Source organism: Thunnus albacares, chromosome 6 (assembly GCF_914725855.1).
Source record: "Thunnus albacares chromosome 6, fThuAlb1.1, whole genome shotgun sequence".
NCBI classification, from domain to species: Eukaryota; Metazoa; Chordata; class Actinopteri; order Scombriformes; family Scombridae; genus Thunnus; species Thunnus albacares.
The window spans coordinates 26,559,387-26,582,826 of NC_058111.1; the positions used below are offsets into that span (position 1 = coordinate 26,559,387).

The window sequence follows — 23,440 nt, forward strand, 5'->3', positions numbered from 1 at the left end:
AACCGACAGGTAGAGAGCTGCCGTCTCCCGGTGAGTTGCTGGCAATGCAGCGGACAGATTTAGTAAATATTGCGGTAAGCGCTTCATACTAAACAGCCTGATAAACTATGCTCACGTAACTTGGCTGTAGACTTGGGGTTCAGTAGTGAAACGTGGGCAAGCGACCGCAGGAACAAACGGGAAATTCAACTGTCAGCTGGCCGGGAAAACCGCTCACACCACCCGGCTTCCGGGGATTCAGGGGCCGCATCGGTTGACGGCAGACGTCGGTCGGTAGCTCGGGGGATAAAGGGCGAACATCCACATCATCATCGCCGACATCCATCTGTCGTGTCCAGCCACTTCCGAGATGTCAAGAAAGCTACAAAGGACAGAAGTCTGCGCCGACTGCAGTGCGCCAGGTAGGGACGAGAGAAAATAAATCAAAAATAGATTCACTATACTGGAACAATACGTCGGGAGGGCGACATGGTGGGACAACAGGGCCGAGGTTGCTATCACTGTCAGCGGGTCCGCAGAGCAGGAAAACGGCCCGGGCTTCCGAGCGTCGCTTAGGCCCCAAAATAAACAGTGAAAAATAGGCGTGTTATTACAACGGGGGATATCTTTAGCTGATAGCTGCTCCCCAATGAGCAGCTTGATATGTATGTTAATTTGACCAAGGTCTTATGCGACCAGTTTGTTTGCTGCAGTGGGAGACCTGAGTGTCAGATTTATGTCGCCTTAGAGAGACGTTTGTTTTGATTTTCGTCACCGGGACAGACTTCTTAACACATTAGCTTAGCCCGGCTAACGAGCTGGCGATTTCGACTCACTTTTTTGTGTTGCTGGCTATTATTAAACATGTAGCGTACACTTAATGTTAATGTACTAACAGATTATAATTATATTACTATACTATGTGATATTTTAGCACTTGCCTGTAGCGTTTTGAGTTGTGTCTACCTGGCCAACGTTAGCTAACATAGCTAGCTAAGCTAACTTTGCTAAACGGCAAGTTATTGCAAAGCTGATTCAGCTAATGCGTCAGCTATCAGTCATTTTAACGGTTCCTGGCATGAGTTTTTGGTGATTGTCATGTATACGATTAAAAAGAATAACATAAACAGTTTCGTAGACTGAATATTCCAGGATATTAAGTTTTTTTCACAGCATTTTTAATTTCTTAAATGTCAGTAATCCTGAAGAAATTTACTGGAGCAAATTCAGTTGAAAAGCATCTCAAACAGAACAAACTGATGGAGCAAGATGTAGCTATTTATGTGTACACACGTCATCAGTCAGATATGAGTAATATGTTATATTCCTATTGTGTGTGTGACACATGTATGACCTATGTATGAACTTTCACATTTTAACCTCGTTTGCCCTCATCTCTGTTTGTCAGAAAGATACACAGAGGTGATGCTAAAATAACCTTGTTATCCACTCCTTTGCCTCTGCCTGGCATATGTAGCCTCACATGCCTTCATGTTTAATTTGAAGCTCTTCATTATCGGTGCTCCTGTGTATGTGTATGTGTGTTGCTTGCATCCATTCATGTGTACATGCATTACAACAGCTGCTCCCCCTGACAGCAGTGAGTGTTTGTGTAAAACTGTCTACAAGCTTTAGGGCCCTACTGCTCAGTGCTTTCTGGCTACACCTTGCTAATGATTTACGCCCTGAACCTATTCTCCGCAACTATAGGAGACTTCCTGCTTCAGCATCTGTATGTCTGTCCTCCTGTCCCTTCTCACCGCTTCTCCATGTTCAAAATCTGACATTAACCAGCCTCAGTTAAATGCCTTCCCTTGAATGCCATAGCAACTTAAAGTATGATTTATGTGTGATGTCCCTGACAAATGAATCCTCTTAGGGAGTATGGGAATATGTGTTTTTGTTCTAAGACAATAGTTCATTTCCTTGGGCTTTTCTCTCAGCTTATTTGACTTGGCATACCTGTTACTATCTGTATACTTCCTCTCCTACCGTCAGCTCTGCATACACTCCCTCCTTAGACGACATGCACGCATATGCAGTGTGTACTGCAAAATGCTGACCTAGCCACCGGTGACAGACCACCTCCCTACCACCCAGCTTTGTGACATACAAGGGGATGACTCGATGGCATAGCTACAAAGAACGACTGATACACTCAGTCCTAGCCAAGCCTCAGGAGGAGACTTTAATGTCACACCATGGCAATCTGCATGGTTTATAGCAACAATGAATCATGTTGACATGATGGTAAACTCTCTTTTTGAGCATAGATACAATTGTACAAGAAACACTTGTGCAATCATTTAGTGCATTTAGATTGTGTAGGCCTATATAGTGTTTAATTGTCAAATGTCTCTCTTGCTGATGAGGCTGTGACTGGGGTTTGGCCCAGTTTAAAAACATAATTCAAGGATTAAAACAGTATGAATAGAAATTAACCTAGTTGTGACTTGGGGGGGCTGTGAGTGGAGTGACATGTTGTTAATGGGTACTTAAAAACGCAATCGCTTCCATTGTGAAATTTGAATAAACCCGTTTTAGTGTGAATGAATAGAAACTAACCATTTACCAGTAGAATTATGGAAATGTACGCAGCATTTTAAATGTTTATTTCTGCAACAGTTGTGTAAAAACTTTAAATGTTACCATTCATTTACCTATTGTAGTGTTTTCATGCAGGGTTAAGTGACAGTTATAAAAACAAATATCAATGCTGTATTGATGAACAATGCAAAATTTAGGCTAAATTATGTCATGCTGCAGATTTGGCCAATATGCTATTGCCAATAGACTAATAGCTTAATGGTGTAGCATTGTATTGATCCAGCGAGCCAAGCAGATAGCATAGCCTGTGGGAGTTTTTATATTTATTACACAGATTAAGGAATTAAATTGCTGCAGTCTGGCCTTTAAAGCCTACGGGCTACTGTTCTAAACTAGGCTGTAGCTCTTATCAAAGCCGTTTTGCATGTGCTGCTACTTTTTCTGCAGGCAAAAAGACTTACAGCATGTCAGTTCATCTGATGGACTATTTCAGCCCCATTAATACCCTAAGTCCAGACAGTTTTATCCCAGCCTGAGAGTGACTAATGCAGATAGTAGATGTGTATATGTTAATGCAGGCGTGATTGTGTGCCAGTAAGTGTGCATATATTTGTTTTGATATTGCAGACCGTGTTAGTTGCGAGCTGCTCATCACATCAGGGTCTTGAGGGCATAAACATGACCCAGACTCTATGACTAGCCTGCCAGTGTCAGTAGACTAGCATTGGTCTTAACTGCCTCCCTTCCCATCCTCACCTCATTCACTCTCATTTATCCCTATTTAAAGAAGAAGTTTCAGGTACTTTTCTTCAGTAGAAAAATGTGAAATTCCTCCTTGTTATATATATATATACTGTATATGTCACTGCAATAACACACCAAACAGACTAAAACAAATAGCAAATGTTGGTACAGAAACTTTAGACTACTGTCAAAAACTAGTAAATCTGACATTTGGCACACTGAGACATGACTGGTCTCATACCAAGCTGCTTATGACTGAAAGGTCATGTGTGTGTATGTCTATTGTAGCATGCACATGTTAGGAAGGTGTCCTTTACCATTGCATTATTAGTATTGTATAGTTGTAATATTCAGTGTAACCAGTGAAATATGATGTGGTCTTATAAAAAGTCTTCTGGCCTTGACTCTGACCTTCAGCCTTTCTAACTGCACTTTTTTTTTTTTCTCCATTTACTGAGGTGACTGTATTTGAATAATTCGCACAGGTTCTATTGAGCCCTCCGTTTGTAAGCACTTTTGTCAAAGCTGGTCTCTGTGCATGCATGAGTTCATTAGTGAGTAACAGTTTAAGGAGTGTGCTGTGCTAAGGGGAATTATAATACAGGCCAGCATATGAAATAGACAGTGTGTGTTGGTACTGTAGAAGCATGATCCGGCTTTATCTCGGTATTCGGTGCCTCCACAAAATATCTCCCAACTGTTGCAAAGACGAATGGTTGATAATTCAGTGTTATCATGTATCTTTTCTGCATATAATTGTATTGTAAAAAAAAAAAAAATTAGTGTTGACAATTTTCATGTCTAAATTAAGTAATGATTGTAAGTGAAATTTTACCAGGGTCAGTATCATAACACTGTAATTATTATTGCAAAATTACATTTGTCCTAATTTCGGATTATATTTTACTCAGAAGTTCTCTTAATTACATCTATTTATTATGTTAACACAGTTATTTTATTTAAAAAAAAACATACTCTGTAAAGTGCACGTCTGCTTTGCTGTTAATGTGCATCATACAATACAGTTGCACATTGCTTTGTGAAGTGTGACACTTGTACATTTAATTTGAATTTTGGTTGACAGAGGACTCCCTCACGCGTTATGTTGTTACTCATCCCTGTGCTAGTCTCTGTGTGTGTATACATATCCACATATTTCATTAAACTCTTCTTACTGCAGGTGAGAAACTGAGAAAAGACTAAAAAGGAGCATATGTTTGATTTGACCTTGAATGAAGTCTGGGCAGTGTAGCAGCGTAGGTAGGGCACATCATCCAGAGGAAAAAAATGACACTATGGAGTCCTGTTGTAGTAAAATATTCAGACCCCCCCCCCCCCCCCCAGCCCCCACAGTATATGACTTAGATATTGAGAGGTTTTAGTATGTAGAACACAGAGTCGAAGTGTTCATCCAGGCTCGGCTTAAGTGAATGTTGTAGTGAATTCTGTACAGCGCAGAAAGGTCTAACCAGCACACAGAGCATGTTTACAAAGCTCGTAATACCATTCATCCATCTCTGTTTGTCTGTCAGATCCGGGCTGGACCAGTATCAACCGAGGGGTCCTGATATGCGATGAATGCTGTTCGGTCCACCGCAGCTTAGGCCGTCATATCTCCATAGTCAAGCACCTGAGGCACAGCGGATGGCCTCCCGCACTACTGCAGGTAAGGCTGAGAAAAGGAGAGTGAGGGGAAAAGTAAAATTTAAAGGAGATACAGTACCTGAGGCTCGGAATACTTCAGGTGAGGACTAGTACAGACATCTCACTCAGCACTGATGTTTTTACATCTGTGTTCTAAAAAAATCTATATATCTACCTTGCTTTGGCTCTATTGATCACATCTGGCGTTGTCAGTGTCTCCAATCTGTCCACAATGCACGTTGGGTAGTTAAATATTGCTTTAACTTTCCCTTGTAATTAAGAAGGTATAATTGGGGACAGTATAATGGTTCTATAATCTGTATATTTGCTTCTTTAACCAATATAAGCAGTTTTGATTGCACTGATGAAAACATGTATTGCTTATTGATCATTCTAAAAGCAATACATTCAGGACATATAGTTTTGCATCGGGGATGTGCTGTGGCTTCACTTAACAAAATGTTCTTGTAATAGTGGCAACTTTCTGATGTGGCGGTGTACCATCACTCAGTCACTGGTGTGTGTGTGTGTGTGTTTCAGATGGTTCAAACCTTGGCTAGTAATGGGGCCAACTCCATATGGGAACACAGTCTCCTGGACCCTGCTCAGGTGCAGAGCGGTCGTAGGAAACCCAACCCCCAGGACAAAGTCCAGTAAGTATGCTCCCTACAGGCTCAAAATACACAGAACAACACTATCACCTCTAATCAGCTTTGCTAGAGGAAATGATTATCTCTGCTGCATGGGAATGCTATATAAGCTTTCTGGAGATAATTGGTATTTTCAGTGCTGAAGAGCAATTGCACCTAGTTGTTCCTTAATGCCCTGTAAATATGAACAGTGAATCTTGTTCTGCTCTAATAGGGCTTTTTGTTTAACTTAATACAGGATAGGTTTTGTCAGTGTAGTGTTGTAGTGCTTTTTGGGGATGAAATATGGCTTTGGGACGGGGAGCATGAGATCAGGAATTGGACTTGCAGGAGAAAAAATTCTAATAATTTCTCATTAGTTACATAAATGTTGAAGCACATTGTGCACAACCTCTTATATAACCTCCTATTGTATTGTATACTGTGTTTATGTGTCTGCGTATCAACTATATCCTTTACCAGGAAAGAGGTCCTATATTTATCAGCAGTGTCTGTATGATAATCAAAAGTACAATGCATAGAAACCCCGCTCAGGCTTTGCTGAGAAACAGCAGTAATGCAGACTTGTAGTTCTTTACTCAAGACTTTATTTGATAAGACAGTGGGTGAACTTTTTTGTGATTTTTCACCTCACAGGTAGAATAAAAAGAACAAAGGTGAAATCAAAGCATAAACTGTTTTTTTTTTGTTTTGTTTTGGTTTTTTTTGCTAATCGTCTGACCTTCTTCCCCTGTCCAGTCCCACTAAGTCAGAGTTCATCAGAGCCAAATACCAGATGCTAGCCTTTGTGCACAAGCTGCCCTGCCGCGATGATGATGGCGTCACTACCAAGGACCTCAGTAAGGTGAGGGCTCGCTATTTTACGGCTGATGGGCCACAAATTATGAGTTCAAATTAATTAGCCTATATGGACGCAGCCATACTGTAGAACTGCATGTGTTAGCACAAATTATGTTTTATTTATAGATGTCAGTGTGAGACATCACACATAAACACGCACACTCACACAAACACACATACACATGCACACACACATGCACAAGACTGATAAACCCCCCCTGGCAGGAAGTGATCTGAATGACACAGCAGGATGTAATAATGATCTCTAATGCGGTGGAGCTCCATTGGGCTAATAAGGAGATTCTGCCTGTTTCTGTCTCTGCGTGATGTTTAATTTCCATCCCCTACTCTATTTCTCTCTCTCTCCTCTTTTTCCTCCCTCCCTGTGCCTCCCTTTGTTTCTCTATTAGCAACTGCACTCGAGTGTGCGGACGGGGAGTTTAGAGACGTGTCTTCGGCTCCTGTCCCTCGGCGCTCAGGCCAACTTCTTCCACCCGGTGAGGAAAAATCTACTCGCTGACTCACCCCGTCTAGCAATTAGTGTTATTCAGCTGCTCTCTCTTTATGCTAGGACTCTTGCCCTGACTCTGTGTGTGTGTGTGTGTGTCTGTCTACCTGAACCTTCAGGAGAAAGGCACTACTCCACTCCATGTGGCAGCCAAGGCAGGCCAGATCTTGCAAGCTGAGCTGCTGGTGGTGTACGGTGCAGACCCCGGAGCACCTGACATCAACGGACGCACACCTATGGACTACGCTAGGTACATGACAGTGGAAATACATTTCATCAGTAACAGTTTGCTTTTAAATCGAATCTCAAACAGTAAAAAAGGTAAAAAAAAATAAGAAAGCATTTCATAAAATAATCTGGGTGTGTCTGTGTGTTCCAGGCAGGCGGGCCATATAGAGCTAGCAGAGCGACTGGTTGAGTGTCAGTACGAGCTGACAGACAGGCTAGCCTTCTACCTTTGTGGCCGGCGTCCAGGTAACCCACTGCACCAGTTCATGAGCAGTCCACATGACCAAGGTTCCTCACTGTCATACTGCAGTAGAAGTTATCTAGTTATAAAGCTCCTCTCCTCTATTCTCCTCAGATCACAAGAATGGCCATTATATCATTCCTCAAATGGCAGACAGGTATGGACCGAGAGATTATTATTATCATTCTTAACGCATGTGTGGTTTGGTTTGATTGCACGAGGGATCATTGTTAATATACTTGAACTTCTCAGTTACCAGACATGCTGGATCTCCGTAGCATGGATTAATTGATACTGATGTAGTTTAGTATTATAACCAGAGGGTGGCACCATAGTATTTGTTACCCCACCCCAAAAAAAAAAAGAAGCTAAAAAAGGTCTCTGGCATCTCTAACAAAGCTGGCTGTTTCTTGTAAATGCCTATCTAAGCTATTACAGGTACCTCCCAATGATTTAGATACTTGAGGTGTGCTTGGTTTATTAATCCTCAACTGAAGGTTTGATTTGAGACGTCCAGAAGTGCACAGTCAGGTCACGATAAATCAAGTTCAGTATGACTTGGCTCAGCTTCTTTCAAATATTTGATGGGTGCTGGGTTTTCTCAGCTGAGTCAGAGCAGAGTCGAAGAAGCAGTTTAAAAAAAAAATCTACAGACAGATATACATTTAAACGTTTAAACCAAGCGCACCTCAAGATCTATTTGTCACCCAAGTGGGTCTTACTTTTGGGCTGCAGTCTAACCCCTTTTTGCATCTGTTCTGTTCTGGTGAATGGTTCCTCTTGATAATAACAATTAAAGCTGTTCTGATGTGGCTTCTCTACCCCTCTTTCTGTCTGTTTCTTCCTTTTTCTCACTCGTTTTCTGTTCTCTCCATTTCGCTGCGCTTGGTGGAGCCAGAGCTCGTCCTAAGTGCCCGACACAGAGGTATCTTTACTTTCCTTGTTCCTTTTATTTTCCAGAATTTCTCGCTTCATTCCAAACCCCCCCCTCTCTCTCTGCTACACTGTCTTTTGTATATTTCCCTGTTGTACGCTAGAGTAAGCCTAGCTCTTCTTCAGAGGTCTCACAGTAGGAAGAACAATGCTAGGTTGTAATCTGTTACCGCCAGAAAATAGAGCTGTGAAGTCACTTGTAAAGGGGGAAAAAAAATCTACATCACTAGAGGCTGTTAGGAAACTTTAGAGAGCTTCCTGCAGTCATCAAAACAAGTGTTTGTCCTGAAAGAAGTTGAGTCAAGGAAAAGATGAGATCTGGAGAACATGGTTATAGTATACACTTTTAATAAGGAGCGGCATATAACATCTCATCATAAAGCATCTCATAAGGTTAATAAGTAAAGTCTACTTGTATACATACAGTATGAACAGTATCTATCTGTAGCTTTCAAAACCACGATGCTCCCTGTCAGGGACTGTTCAGAAGGTTGTTTCCAGGTTAACACGACTCCAAAAGGAAGTCACTATTACATCAAGCGCTTTAAATCTAAACACCCAACGTATCTCAATCCAAAATGTGCCCTCCCTCTCCCTGTGTCCCCTCTCTCTCTAGCTTAATATCCTTCCACCCGCCTCCTCATCCGTCAGTCGTCTCTCTCCATCTCCATGTTTTCCACCCTCCCTCCCCCTCTGTCTCTTTATTCCATTGTATCTCTATGGTGCCTGTCTTATTGTCATCATCTGTGGTTTTTTTTTTTTTTTTAGTCTGGACCTCTCAGAACTGGCCAAGGCCGCCAAGAAGAAGCTCCAAGCGGTGAGTGGGGTTGAATTGTGAGTTTAGGGTTAAGAGTTGTCCAGGTAAAGTTAGTTTCCAGACATTGGATGGAGCTAATTTTCTTGTAACTAATGAAAAAAGAGAAAAAAGATGATTAGAATGAAGATGATTATTAAAATTATTATATAATATTAACAATAATATAGTAATTTCTTTCTGTTCCTCGCCAGAATACTGTGTTCCCTCTAAGGCCTTCTGTTTAGACCAATAGAATGGCAGTAATTCAAAAACTGAGCCTCAAACGTCAGTTATCAACATTTGAAGATGACTCAATAGTTTTTTTTGGTCAACATGTGATGGCTGACTGGAGATGGAAGAGAATGCCAAATCTTGCAAATTGCAGCCTAGATGACTGTACTGTACTGTTTCCTCCGCTCTCTCTCTTGTTCTCTTGGTTTTTTTTTTTTTTACATTGATGTTCACATTAATGATACTCATGTCTGTGTGTGTGTGTGTGTGTGTGTGTGTGTGTGTGTGTGTGCGCGACAGCTGAACAATCGGCTGTTTGAGGAGCTGGCGATGGATGTCTACGACGAGGTGGATCGCAGAGAAAACGATGCGGGTGAGCTCCACGTCTTCCCCACTCAACTCTCTCTTTTATCCTATATATGGTAGAAACATCTGACATTTTTTCCAATATGGAAACTAGACGCTCGAAGAAAACACCTCCTCGAGAGATCATTGACACGAAACTTTGAGAAGAAAGGCAGGGAGAGAAAAAGACATACAGAGAGAAAATATGTGTTTCGACAGAGAGTGAATCTGAAGGACAGAATGAGGAGGAAAGGAAAAGGACGCTTTGAGGAGGAAGGCCAAATGGAGTGAGTGAGGGAGGAGGAGAGACTCGAGTGAGGAAGTGCCTCAGAAATTCTTGAGTCTCTCTCCTCCTCCTCGGCTCTTTCTTCTCTTTTTTTTTTTTTTTTTTCCCTTTTCTTCACTCCCTTTCCTTTAGTAGCAGTAGCAGTCAAATTGTGCTTTCTGACAGAAGCACCGCAGGTAAGTAGCAAGGCCACACACACACACACACACACACACACACACCCACACTCAAACGCACACAGGGGGAGGGCTCAAAACACAACGCTGCATTAGAGGAATTCAGTTTTTACTGTACTTTGTTTATATCTGTACGTACGTGTGGGAGGATGAACCGGGTGTTTGGCTGCCTACGTTCCAGCCAATATGAGTTTGTTGCTTACACACACACACACACACACACACACACACTCACACACACACAGACTTATTTTTTGCCCTATGTTTGTGTCTCCAGTGTGGCTTACCACCCAGAACCACAGCACTCTGGTAACGGAACGAAGCGCAGTGCCCTTCCTACCAGTCAACCCTGAGTACTCTGCCACACGCAACCAGGTAAACCTACACACACACATACATAGAGAGCAGGTGGCACGCATACAGCACACACACATACCATTCAAACTGTAGATATTTTTAAACTCTCGACTATTACAAAAGTGAGAAAAATTACAGACGAAAGTCAAAAGAACTCGCAAGCGAAAAAGACAAAATATAGCCTAGCTTGGAAAGTATATGTGTTTGGTGGGAATCCAAAGATGAGTGTGAAATTGACTGACTGTTCCTCAGCTGTGAGAAAGTAGGAAAGATGTAATCCATCTGTGTTTCTCTCTCTCTCTCTCTCTCGCTCTCGCTCTCTCTCGCTCTCTCTCTCCTCACTCTGTGTGTGTGAGAGATAAATCCCATATGTCCTCTCACATAGTTTCACCTCATCTGTGTGGCTCATTAGTGTAAACATTGACTTTTAACACAGAAAAAAAAAAAACCCCCACACATCGCCATGTTTGCTCTGCCCTGATCTGGCAGTTCACTGTGGTCAGTAACTGCTGTCTATTTATGGTAGGGAACAGAAGAAAAACACAGTTGAACTTTTTACACAGTTTTTCCTTCCAAAGTGTTGTGTTATGAACAGTAAATCACTTTGTGTAATAATTCTAGTTTAACACTTATGTGGAAATGGACTTTTTTTTTTTTTTTGATTCTCTCTTGTATGGATGCCAGTATGCTAGTGTAATTACACGGTTTAAGTTTCTTTGCTCATGTGTGTATGAGAACACTTGTGATTGTGTGTATTCGAGTGTGTCTTGCCAGTGTTCAGTATGACTGTGTTTTTCCACAGCACATGGCCGTTGACCACAGTCGTCACACAGGCACTGAACCACTGGCTGTGGGCTGGGTTGCATTTGTATACTGCACAGCTCATGATAGAACTTTTTTACAAAATTTCAGACAGGCATGCCTGTGTGTGTGTGTGTGTGTGTGTGTGAGTGCGTGTGCGCGCATGTGTTAAAATAATAATTCAAATTCTAACTGCTGACTCCTTCTCCTTTCTTCTTCCCTCTCTCAGGGCCGTCAGAAGCTGGCACGTTTCAACGCCCGGGAGTTTGCCACGCTCATCATCGACATCCTGAGTGACGCCAAAAGGAGACAGCAGGGGAAAGGTCTCAGCAGCCCTACTGGTGAGAAACTGGGAGGGGGTATAACATGGATGGATTTAAGGGCTAGAGGGACATATGGAGCATTTTGAAGAGGAGCAGAAAACCTTTTTTTTGTTCAATAACGTGGGGCTACATAGCTTTAAAACATTTGATCAAACATTTTGTAAGCAAATGTGATTAATAGCTGCAAGCAGCAACACGACAAATGGGATCCAATCCAGAAATTTAGTGAAGAAGAGAAAAGGTGTGATTTCCTCAGAGACATGGCAGTATATTTATATCTGTATTGAAATGTGACTTACATCTGCTGTATCTAACAACTGCATTGGAGAACCCTGCTAAAATAAACAAGAAAGAAAAGCTGCCGAGAGAGAGATGACAGGAGAGAGAAGTGCTGATATTCTGTATATTGACTGAACATTTTTTTTTCTCCTCAGACCCGTTGGACTTAGGCATTGACGATGACCAGCATGACTATGACAGTGTAGCCTCTGATGAAGACACAGACAGCGAGTTAACCACCCAGAACAACAACAACACACAACGCAGCAACCGCGCAAAGGTATCGCACTTGAACACGCAGGACATACCCAGAAAAAACGATTTACATCTTGCCACATGCACACACATCACAAAGCTAACACCTAGAATGAATACAACACAATGCAACCTCATCGCCATGGTAACATCTCTGCACATTGACACACTTGTAGTTTTTAAATATTTGAATTTTTTTTTACAAATGTGCTCAACAATTCAGTCGTGTTCCAATAATAAAGTAGTTGCATCAGCTATAGCGAAGCTTTTCCACGTTTTTCCTCCTTATGACTGCTTGTCCCAGCATGCTTTGCGGGGAGTGGCCACGATGAGGGCTGCCACATAGCTCCTGAGTGACATCACCATCTATTCTGGGTCCTTGTCAGAGAGGCATTGTTCATACGGAGAGGGAGGGAGGGAGGGAGGGAGGGAGAGAGAGAGAGAGAGAGAGAGTGAGTGTGTGTAGTGGGAGGGAAGAGAAGAGGAGACGGAGCAAGAGAGAAAGAAAGGAAAAATGGTGCGGGAGTGGTAGAAATGAGACAAGTAAACAACAGCTCAACCAGTAACTATCTCGTTTTCCTGTGGACTTGTTTAGCTCAGCAGGCAAAAACTCCGACAAACCACAAGTTCCACTCCCATCTCCACCCTCGAAATATGCGCATTCATTATTTTGTTTCGCTCTTAGGTCAAAAGTTATTGTATTCACTTATAAAGTATACGGTGTTATCTGTAGTAAGTAGGTGGATTTGGGTGCATGAATGAGAAAGGAAGAGTATTGTAGAACAGGGAGTGGTATAGAACAGTTTGAGCGTGCTCCAGGGTCACAGGACGTTTGGGGCGGATGGTGCATTGAGAGCAAGAACTAAGGCTCTACTGTCTATATGTGTGTGATCAGCTGTAGTGCTGGCCTCAAGGCTGCTGGCCAGGCCTCTTCCCTTTTACACAGTAGTAAGCTCTGTTTTGATCTAGCTCAAAGGGCACAGATTTGTATATACCCATATCATACATAAGAAATGGTTTTACAAAACACGTTATATGAGTGAGATTAACATTGAAGATGTTATACTGTAGGTGGTCCACATAGGTTTTGTACCCTGGAATAGCTTCACAATGAGAATGATATCTGTTTCCTCACTTTGTCTGTGTTTCTGTCTGTCTTTCTACTCGTCCGTCCACCTGTCCGTGCGTCCTCAAATCAATCCAGAGTATGGACTCGTCTGACTTGTCAGACGGGCCCATCACCCTGCAGGAGTACCTGGAGGTGAAGAAAGCCCTGGCCTCCTCAGAAGCCAAGGTGCAGCAGCTGATGAAGGTCAACAACAACCTCAGCGAGGAGCTGCGGCGGCTCCAGAAGGAGGTAGGGAGTACAGAGAGAGGGGTTAGGGAGGGAGGGGCAAAATTACGTTGGGGCCACAAATCATGCAAATAAGGTCAGAATTTCAACCAGAAGAAAAATAATGAACACAAAGTGGGAGAGAAATCAAAGTGGAAGTTAAGACATTCGACTTATTATTTCTTATCTTTTTTTTTTTAATGATAGTGGAGAGCGACAGGGGGCATGTAAGAGAGATTAGATGATGCAAGAAAGCCTGGCATGATTTCCTTCTTAGAAAGCCGTACATAAAAATCTAAAAGTCAGATAGGGCACGATGACTAGATGATGGGGTGAATGAAGAATCAAAACAAAGTGACAGAGACAGGTTGGTTGAGAAGGAGCAATCGATTCAGACAGAAGGAGGGCAAGATGATGGAGAGACAAGTGAATATTTGAATATCTTTACAAGCTGATGTATTTTTTCTGACAGGGTGTCATTTTCCTACATTGTTGTCACTGGAAGATGTATTTGGTGACAGCTTTTCAGCGTTATCTAGAAACTAAAGCAGCTGTCATTCTAATGCGGAGTTTCGATGTTGCAAATACTGGTTCCCGTTTTAGCTGTCATTTTTAGTTTGGGCAGTTTTTTACTTAATAACACTCATCTGTTGTGCACTGTCGCTTCATTTGGTTTCTTGTGAGTCATGTCATCAACATTAGCTCATTGTATTCATTAGTGGCTGCCGGTGTCGGCTCATCTGACCCATGATTCATTCATGTGCTCGCGTTGTCACTTGGCTGAAGATATAGTGAAGAGGCGAACACAAATTGCAGACAACAAATAATGTCAGATTAGATCAGGGATGGGCAACTGGCGGCCCGCAGGCCACACGCGGACCCCGTCCTCACTCAGTGCGGCCCACCAGTCAGTTTCCAAATATCAATAAATTGCTGGTTTCACAGGTGTTGAAAGCAAGCGGACCGTTTGACCACATTTGACCTGGATCCCAATTGTAATTATACAGTCCACTGATAGACGGCACTCCCTCGAAACACGCTGTAGCCAAGCAACCGCTTTGCACACGATCTCGTCTCGGTCTCGCCAGGCCTCTTCCGCAATGACACACGACGACGAGAGACATGAGCGGGCAAAAAAAAGAACCAAAAGAACCATGTCTTCCAGATCCTGTTCAAAGCAGGCTTTTCATCCAACCATTAAAATTTGACACACTTTCCTGCCTGTGAAGAGATGCGCAATGATGCCCCTGAATGAAAGAAAACATTTCTCAAGCACAGAGCCGACATAGAAACACTGCAGCAGCACTTCAAGGGCCACTTTCAAGATTTCTACGCCGTGCTGCCACAAATTGCGTTATTCCCTGACCCCCTCTCTGCTAGCCCGAGTCCCACTTCCCACTCCTGAGGGACTTTGCACTCTCAGTGGCCAGCATGTTTGGGAGCACTTAGATCTGCAAGAGCAGCTTCTCAATAATGAAGCACATCAAGTCAAAAGAGAGAAACAGGCTGACAGATAGATGAAACTGTACCAGCTCATGCAGATTGGATGCACTGACATTGACATTGACATCCAGTCTATTGTACGTCAACAGGAGAGGCCATAAGTATCTCATTAATACAGAATATATACTGATCCACCTGTGGGTGAGGGTCAAGGGCCTTTGAGATAAATGCATGCTTATTTGAAACATGTCATAGAAGGGGAGGGCAGAGTAGAAATGCACTACAAATTGCACTGAAATAATGGTGACTGTGTACTTCCACCAAATTTTGTGGCCCTCTCTACCATCAAAGTTGCCCATCCCTGGATTAGATGGTAGTCAACAGGCACCTTAGTGCAGGTGAGCTCTCATTTCCCCTCATTGACCCCTGAGAGCAAACTAGGTATACACAGGTATGTAGCCCTCCACTCCTTCCCCAAGACCTAATCCCTGCCTCATCATGTAACCTGTTCAAGTGTCTTTATCACACATCCCCCTCTCCCCATTACTGATATGAGTTAATATGTGAAGCCCTGTATGACCCTTCTACTGTACCTGTGATTATGAATGCTTGTCTTTGACCATTCAGTTGACACCCCCCCCCTCCCCTCCCCTCCCTTCAACCTCCCCATGTCCCTCCCTCCATCCTCTCATCCCTCCCTGCTCCCTTCCTCCTCTCCTGTAGATCACACGGATGCAGACAGAGAACAGCGCGCTGCGGGGGGGCCAGCAGGCTGGGGGGGCAGCTGGCCATGGGGTAGGGGGGCCTGGAGGAGGAGGCCATTGGCCAGGGGGCGGGATGCGAGTAGGAATTGGTGGAGGGGGTCTGTGTGGATTCGGGCCAGGAGCTGACCCCCCGGGGCTCTCGGTGCCCTCCTCGGTCACCCCCCACTCCCATCCCAACCGGAGGGACCGCCAGGCCATCTCAATGTACGAGCCAGGGGCGGCCCCCGGCCCCACGGCCCATGGTCCCCCAGCCCTGGACCGCCTGCAGCCCCTCAACACACCCAGCGTAAGTTAGAACTCCCCCAGCCCCCTTTCCACTTCCCACCTTCCTTTTGGTGGCCCTCATGGGTGCTCGTCCAATCCTTATCTCTCTATTTCCCTTTGACTCCTCTCCCCCTGCATCTCAGTTCCCAATCTTTCTCTTTTGAAAGGCCCAGTTGTGCATGATCCCCCATTTAGATGTGGCGTTGTAGCACCAGTGTCAAAAACGATCCGACGTAATTATGTGCTTTTTAACACCATGAAGGGGGGAAAGTGCACAAGTGTGACCTGAAGCAGAAAGATGGAAAATAGGGATCATCTTGTCTGTTCTGTTGCCTGGTGATGCCTCTAACGCTCCTCTCTCTAGCCTGCTCTGCACCCTTTGACATTTACATTTTCAACCCTTTTTGACCTCCCAGTTAGCTCTCCTGCTGCCGGACAGCTGATTGGTCTGGAGACGCTGTGATCATACATGTGCACGTGAAACACACACACACACACACATAAACACACATACACGCAAAGGGAAAGTTTGACAGACCAGATCAACTAGTAGCTAACTAGAATGGAAAGGTTTCTCCAAACAGTGGGTCCTCACCTGGTGTAGATAGAGCATTCACCAACATCTGACCATAAGTCGGTCTCCAGTTCAGCATCTCCTTACACAAAGATTTACCTGTTTTGTCTGTTTTCTTTCTGTCTGTCTGTCTCTTCACCTGTCTGTCCCTTGTTCACTGCAGTGCAGCCGTGCATCCTTCGGATGTAAGCATTCTGTCTGTCATTGCAATGTTTGCCATTTCATTTTCAAATATAGGATCCTCTCACACTAGGCATCACTTTTGCTTTTTATGCTTTCTAATATTGGAGATCAACAGTAGTGTAGAGTATGTGCGTAGTCATTTAGATGTTAGTTTAGTTGATACTGTCGGTTGGATTTCAGTGTTAGCTGTAGAGGCATATGGTCATGATTAGGCAATGGGTGAGCTGCCGAGTTGATCTGGCGCTGCTCTCACTGGCTCGTTCATCTCGGTTTTCTGCTGTTTTATAAAAACATCTCCTCTCTCTGTCCCCACACTCTTTTTTTCCCCACCTGCCTATTTCTTCATCCATCTCTTTCTGCTAATCTTTCTTTCCTCCATCTCTTTGCCCATGCATCTCTATTTCTCCTCTCACCTCTCCTCCTCTATCCATCCTTGTCTTCCCTTCTCTCTTCACAGGTAAGGAAGGGTAGTACAGGAGGTCCAGCACCGTACGGAGGCCATCATCTGTCTGGATCTACAGAGATGGGCAGATATATGGTGAGTTCTTAAAGTTTACAGTTTTTGATTCTAGGGTGCTTTTCCAAACCTTCATGATACTGCGCTGGATCAAGTCAGGAAGTTAAGATTATAGACTTATATTGTTTTTTGAAAATCAGTCTTCTATATGTTACTATATTATACTACAAGGACTTGGAATATCAACCCTAATCCTAATCACATCTCATAAAGAAACTATAAATGTCCAAACATTTTTAGCAATGTTTTTTTCAGAAAAGCAACCACAGTGCATTTTAGTCAAAAGATTCACTGAAAAAAAAATTGCTATAAAATGTTATGTCATTTAGTAGACTTCTTGTTGAAATAATCACAATCACAACATTCATGCATGCATCATTGTGAGAGTGTCCGTTTTATGTGGTAGGTGGGGCTACTGGGAACTAATGCTTTAACTATGTGGGTGGTGGAGGTATCATTAAGCTCTATGAGAGTGAGAGGCACAGTAGGTTTGGTGAGATGGGTGATAATTGTAATGATGTAGCATGTTGTTGCTGTGTTTCCCTCCGCAGGTGCCTAAAACGGAGAAGCACGGCAGCGGCACTGACAGTGACTATGACAACACACAAACATACGACCTCTCACTAAGGTCAGACTCATTGCAAGTCATTGTACACAGAAGCATGTGTGTGTGTGTTTTTCTACAGCTTTTTGGACAGTTTAACAGATTTAAAACAGGATTATCTGTGTTTTATACATGTTTCCTATTAAATTAAGTCTCTTTATCTCTTAACCTATTTGTTGCTTTTTGTGTTTTCTTGATCGCATCAGAGTTTAATTAAATGTGAGACTATGCAATACTTAAAATGTGGGTCACACATGGATTGGGGGGAGGGATTCACACCAACAGTTGTTAGTGAGAAAATGAGGGCCAGACAGTCTCTTAAGATGCTGAACACCTAAAAAGTGTTGAGATTCTGCAGTGGCAGACAGAATGTCCTCTGTCACCTCTCCTCGTCGGTCCAAGGTGTTAATTAAAGTGTATTTATGTTTCTCTTTTCAGTATGGGTCGCAGCAGTGAGGAGGAAGGCCGTGGGGAATCTGAGGAGGGAGGAGGCGGGGAGGCAGGGGAGCCTGACCCCACCTTGCCCTGCACAGAAGATGTCATACTGAAGACTGAGCAGGTGACCAAGAACATCCAGGAGCTGCTCAGGGCGGCGCAGGAGTTCAAACATGACAGGTAGGTGAGACTCACACACATCAGTGATGTATAAAAGTGACACTGAAGACATTTTGTCAGCCTTAAAATAAACACTACTAATTCTATCCTTGCTGACAAGTGCAGCCCAATCTTCTTAATTAGAGATGAGATGTCACAGGAACATTTGGGACAAAAAAAAACATCTTTTTTTAACAGATATTCTGTTACATTTATACACCAACATTAACAACTGCAGCAGCTGAATGCAGCTGTTAATGTTGCTTGGAATGGTCTAGCTCACTGGGTTTCAAAATTGTGCACTCATGGTTTGGTCATACAGGCAGGGTCAAATAATTCACACATTTAGACTAGTCCAGAGCATCAGTGAATTGCAGTTTATTCAAGAACAACTATGTTGCCTCAGTTATTGTGCCAGCTTCTAAGTAAAATAACAAACGTCCTTCTCCTTAGTTTTGTTCCGTGTTCTGAGAAGATCCACTCTGCTGTCACTGAGATGGCCTCACTCTTCCCCAAAGTAAGTTCACTGGACTCATGTTTCATTTCTCTTACTTCACCTGTATCACTGTCTTTGTCTGGCTGTTATTTATCTACCTCCATATGTTTACATCCTCCACCATGTGAGGTGAGTTTTGATGCCCTTCTTTTCTCTGTAGCGCCCTGCGTTGGATGCGGTCCACTGCTCCCTCCGACTGTTGGCTTCCAGTGCCTCGCGGTTGCAGGTGGAGTGCCGCAAGGCGGCGCCTACGGAGCCCGGGGCCCCTGCAGTGGACTACCAACTCCTCACTCAGCAGGTCATCCAGTGCGCCTACGACATCGCCAAGGCTGCCAAGCAACTGGTCACCATCACCACCCGCGAGAAGAAGCAGTGACCCAACAAATGCATGGATGGATGGCGAAGGAAGAGGGAGAGAAAGTATCAAAAGTGGGCTAAGAGGGGTGGGATGGGCTATTAGAAGAGGAGGATAGAGGGAAATTATGATCACACTATAGATGGAAGGACGAGGGAGGGGGAGTGACCAAGAGAATGATGGGCGCAATGAGGAAAGTTTGGAATACGAATGGAAAGGAATCAGATGAAAGCAAAGAGCATTGATTGTGAAGTAGAAACACTACAGAAGAAAAAGGAGAAATTCCACAATCGTGGAAGCGTGAAGCGAAAGTAGGGAAGGACAAACGGAAGGATCCAAAGTGGGAACCACAGCCTGCAGCAACCTAAATAAACTGTTGGAATCAGATGTGTATAATAAACCGCTTTAACTGTGATACGCATACCTGGAATACAATGATGGTGATGTACAGCGAACCGAATCCTGAGATGTTACTGCTTTATTTATTCTCCCCCGTCACTCGTCGTCCCTCCCTCTCCCCGTTTACCGGAAACCAGGGAGGGCGGAGGCATCACGTCGCGTGAGAGGGCCCGAAGACGTTCCACACCATCTCCGTCCCTCCATCCCGTGAGGAGTCAGGACGTTCTTCTTCTTCTTCTCCTTTTCCTCTCTGGCCCACTCTTTTGCCCCTCTCTCCCTCTCCAACCAGACACGAGGGCCCCTCTGTCTCCTATCCCGTCCCAGACAGGATGAGCTTGCGGTGCAGAGAAGGGACCCCCCCCCACCCTCCCCTCTCCCCCCACCCCTCCCCGGGACCCATCTAGCTCCACCCTACTCCACACCCCACCCAGGCTCTCAGATGCTTCTTCCTGGGTGATCTTTTGCAGGGGGCTCCAGCTTTTTTCCAACCCATCACCCCCTCCCCCCCCTGTTGTTGGTGGTACACAGCATGATCTGGCATGTTTTATTTCTTTCCTCTCTCTCTTCTTTTTCTCTGTTTTTTTTTTTTTTTTTTCCTCGTTCTTTTGAATATGCAGATTGGGTTGGTCTGCACATCTGAGGACAAAAATGACTGACTTACAAAAACAAAACACTTACACTGGAATAATTGTGATTTATTGTTATTGTTTATCATGCCTATTGTTTTTTTTTTTGTATTGATATTTTTACTGACTGTCATCTTGATTTAACTGTTTATGTATGTTTATTTCATTGTCTCAAATATGATTCTCATTTAGTGGAATAGGGAGACAGGTGGGAGTATGTGCTCAACCTCTTACTGGGATTTAAGTAAAACATGCACACATACACTTAAAAAAAAAATAACCTGTGAAGTGGTCCTCAACATTTCTCAAGCACTCCTTTCCTGGGTGACAGTTGAGGTTGATTTAGTTGTTTTTTTTGTTTGTTCTTTTATTTTGTGATATGTCCTGTGGCCAAGGGGTTAAACAGTTGCCAAAGGGGAGACAGTGTTGGGAGAGATCCGCTTTTACTTTAGATTTTTTTTCTGTCAGAGCGAAAGCCCCTTGGTGCGTTATGACAGGACCTGGATCAAGATGTTCTTTCACGAATCCTCAGCTGTCTTTGCGCTTGATTTATCTCACGGTTTGCCTCATTTAATAGAGCCAGTGGAATCATCTCAGAATCAATCCTGTCTTCTTTTTCGCTAGATGACAAAATCAGGCGCACCATTAGATCCAGTTTGAGGATTAAACCCCCCCCCTCTGCCCCCCCCTCAAGTCTTGCTTTAAAACAGTATCTTATTAACACCGCGGGTGTGCTGCTGGCTGCTTGTGTTACACGGCAGCCGTTATTTGCATGCATGTTCAGTCACATTCAGTTGATACAAATACTTGTTTGTTGCAGTTAAGCTTTAAGTAGACCTGTGGAAAGCACCAGATCTTAGCAACCTGGAACATAAATATGGTGAGAAGATACTCATTGTGTTATTTCATTTGAGGAAATATGTTCATTTGAAATGGATTTAGCCACCTCATATGTGCTTGATTTAGTTTGCCATGTATATATATTTTTTTTCTCCATTTTTTTCAGACTGTCTGGCAAGCACAATCAAGCCCACATTCTGTTTTTTTTTTTTTTTTTTTTCCGATTAATTCTCTGTCACGGCCTGCTGATCTGGGCCACAGAAGTTGTCACTTCGAGCTCACTGTCTCTGAACTCTGCCAATGGGAGACAGCATTGGGAACAAAGATGTTTTTCTTGTTTTGTTTTTTTTTGTTTTTTTTTCAAAAAGATAGCGCACTTAGCCTACTGTAGGTGTTAAAGCTTGTTGTACTGTGCCGAACAAATATGGTCATATCTGTAACAAAGGATGCAGATGGGATCTAACAAGTCCTTCCTGGCTTCCTGAAGGACCGTCCTCTTCTAGTTTAGATTCACCTCTTAATGATTCTCCAGCTGGTTTTTCTCAAAGTGTTTGTGGCTTTAATAGTTGCTCGTTCTTGCATCGGTCTGTTCTATAATCATGCTCAGTGCTCAGAAGACCTCCGCACATTAAACACGGTCCTCATCCTCTTAAAAAGCAGTCACATCTCAAGTCGTCTTTTCTCGTATCGCTGCCTTTTAGCAAGAAGCAATTAGACCTTAATAAGCCCCAAGCACTTTGAGAGATTGATGCCAAACCACCTACAGCACTTCTCTGTCCACTTTAGTCATGTTTAGGTTTTTTTTTTTCTTTCTTTTTTTTTTTTTGTGTGTGTGTGTCCTTTCCCCCGATCATCACCTGGGGTCTGTGACTGTCAAAGTGTTCCTCAGTCTCTGTAGGGGAGGTTGGATTGTTCGCTCTGTTCCCTGTCAAAACAAGTCGTGTCCAGAAGACTCTTGAAATGTATCGTTGTTTGATATTGAATGCCTTTGCACATCATCATCTCCTGTTTGACTGGCTGAGTTACAGTGATGTTGTACTGACTGCTGAAACAACACAAATACTTCCATACACACACACACAAACACACACAAACACAAACACATGGGGGCCAGTAGTAAAGCTTGTCCCTTCAATCATGATCGCCCAAGTTTTAGACTAGAGCCATATATATGAACATATATTTTCATGCTATATTTTATATTAAGCTATATGTTAGGGTTATGTTTGTGAGATATTTATGTATATTTGTCGGCCAAAGTGGGCTTCAGGCTGCGGGATCTGTTCACCAAATCTACAGGAGGCCCTTAAGTCTTGACACCTGATGTACTTGTAGGTATTTTAAGTCTTGTGAGTATGGTTACGCTGTGGTATTTCCCCTCCTGTAATGTCATATTGTACATATTAACGATCCTACTAGAATCCACAGGAAGCAAAGAGCGAGAACAACAGTTTGATCTAGCGGATTACTAAACACCGTGGTATTAGTTGCACTATTTTCAAACACCAGCTGGGTGAAGTAGGATCTACATTATGTACCGCACTCTCCCAAAGGTCTTAGTTCGAGTACATTAGGTGCAGGACGCAGGGGTTTTTACGTGGGATGGTGCAATAGGAAAGGTCTGAAGCGCACTTCAGCTTAGCACTACAGTCATCTCAGAACGGCGGGAGGAGGGTCTAAAAACGCACATGGCCCGCTCCTTTCCCCCCGATTTAGCGGACACTACGTAGGGTGCCTCTAGTGTGAATGTTTAAAAACGCTTCCGTCAGTTTCATGCCCGACACACTTTCTACATCTTCATCATATCCAGAATTTAGCACACACACTTTCCAAAAATCAAACTAACACCCCTCACCAGTTGGACCAAGCCTTCCACGAGTACAAACATGAAATTTTTTTTCAGCCAGTGAATTATACAAACACACTTCTGATACTCAGCCACGGGCAGTGCACTGTGGCCTGTACTGTTGCTGTCCCTGTGTCTCTTCACAGCTCTACACTTTGGGAGATGGGTGACGGGAGAGTTATCTTTTAACAGAAGACGTTAAAAACTGTATAAAGTAGAGAAAACAATGACTTAAAAGGTCAATCGTAATGGAAACTCATAAGCTGTACATTTGTAATAAAATAATAAAACAAGTTAATTGTCCTGGGTCTGTCTGCATTTTCTTTTCTTCTTACTGTGTGGATGGTCAATCAAATAGGGACACAGCTGACTGGATATGTATGTGTTTGTCTGTGTTGAGTAAGGACAGTTTCCTTCAACACTGAATGTCTAAACATTT

The 23,440-nt window shown here is 43.4% G+C and overlaps 2 protein-coding genes across 3 annotated transcripts in view; one reads left to right on the forward strand and one right to left on the reverse strand.

Moving 5' to 3' along the window:
* ankrd13b (ankyrin repeat domain 13B) overlaps positions 1–207 on the reverse strand; it is a 40,791-nt gene extending 40,584 nt beyond the window's left edge. The window contains exon 1 of the mRNA XM_044353614.1: positions 121–207. Coding sequence (XP_044209549.1) covers position 121 — 1 coding nt within the window. The 5' untranslated portion in view covers positions 122–207. The remainder of the gene's footprint in view (positions 1–120) is intronic.
* On the forward strand, positions 13–23,304 carry git1 (G protein-coupled receptor kinase interacting ArfGAP 1). Of its 2 annotated transcripts, XM_044353612.1 has the most exons (21): positions 13–401; positions 4,803–4,936; positions 5,455–5,567; positions 6,303–6,408; positions 6,815–6,901; positions 7,032–7,162; positions 7,292–7,386; positions 7,496–7,538; positions 8,280–8,306; positions 9,083–9,131; positions 9,642–9,714; positions 10,426–10,523; positions 11,536–11,647; positions 12,064–12,188; positions 13,368–13,520; positions 15,663–15,989; positions 17,182–17,262; positions 17,793–17,869; positions 18,284–18,460; positions 18,893–18,956; positions 19,096–23,304. In XM_044353612.1, the coding sequence occupies exons 1-21, from the start codon at positions 350–352 to the stop codon at positions 19,309–19,311; spliced, it is 2,340 nt and encodes a 779-aa protein (XP_044209547.1). In that variant the 5' UTR covers positions 13–349; the 3' UTR covers positions 19,312–23,304. The 2 variants fall into 2 exon arrangements, with proteins under 2 accessions (XP_044209547.1, XP_044209548.1); XM_044353613.1 differs by lacking the exon at positions 8,280–8,306 and having other exon boundaries at positions 14–401.
* Positions 23,305–23,440: the final 136 nt, after the last annotated feature.

Excerpts from the sequence above, each read along its gene's own strand:
- git1 (XM_044353612.1), top strand. The coding sequence starts at position 350 with ATGTCAAGAAAGCTACAAAGGACAGAAGTCTGCGCCGACTGCAGTGCG. Across the intron at positions 402-4,802 it reads CGCCGACTGCAGTGCGCCAG|ATCCGGGCTGGACCAGTATC; the intron begins GTAGGGACGAGA and ends TTTGTCTGTCAG. Across the intron at positions 17,870-18,283 it reads ACATACGACCTCTCACTAAG|TATGGGTCGCAGCAGTGAGG; the intron begins GTCAGACTCATT and ends TTCTCTTTTCAG.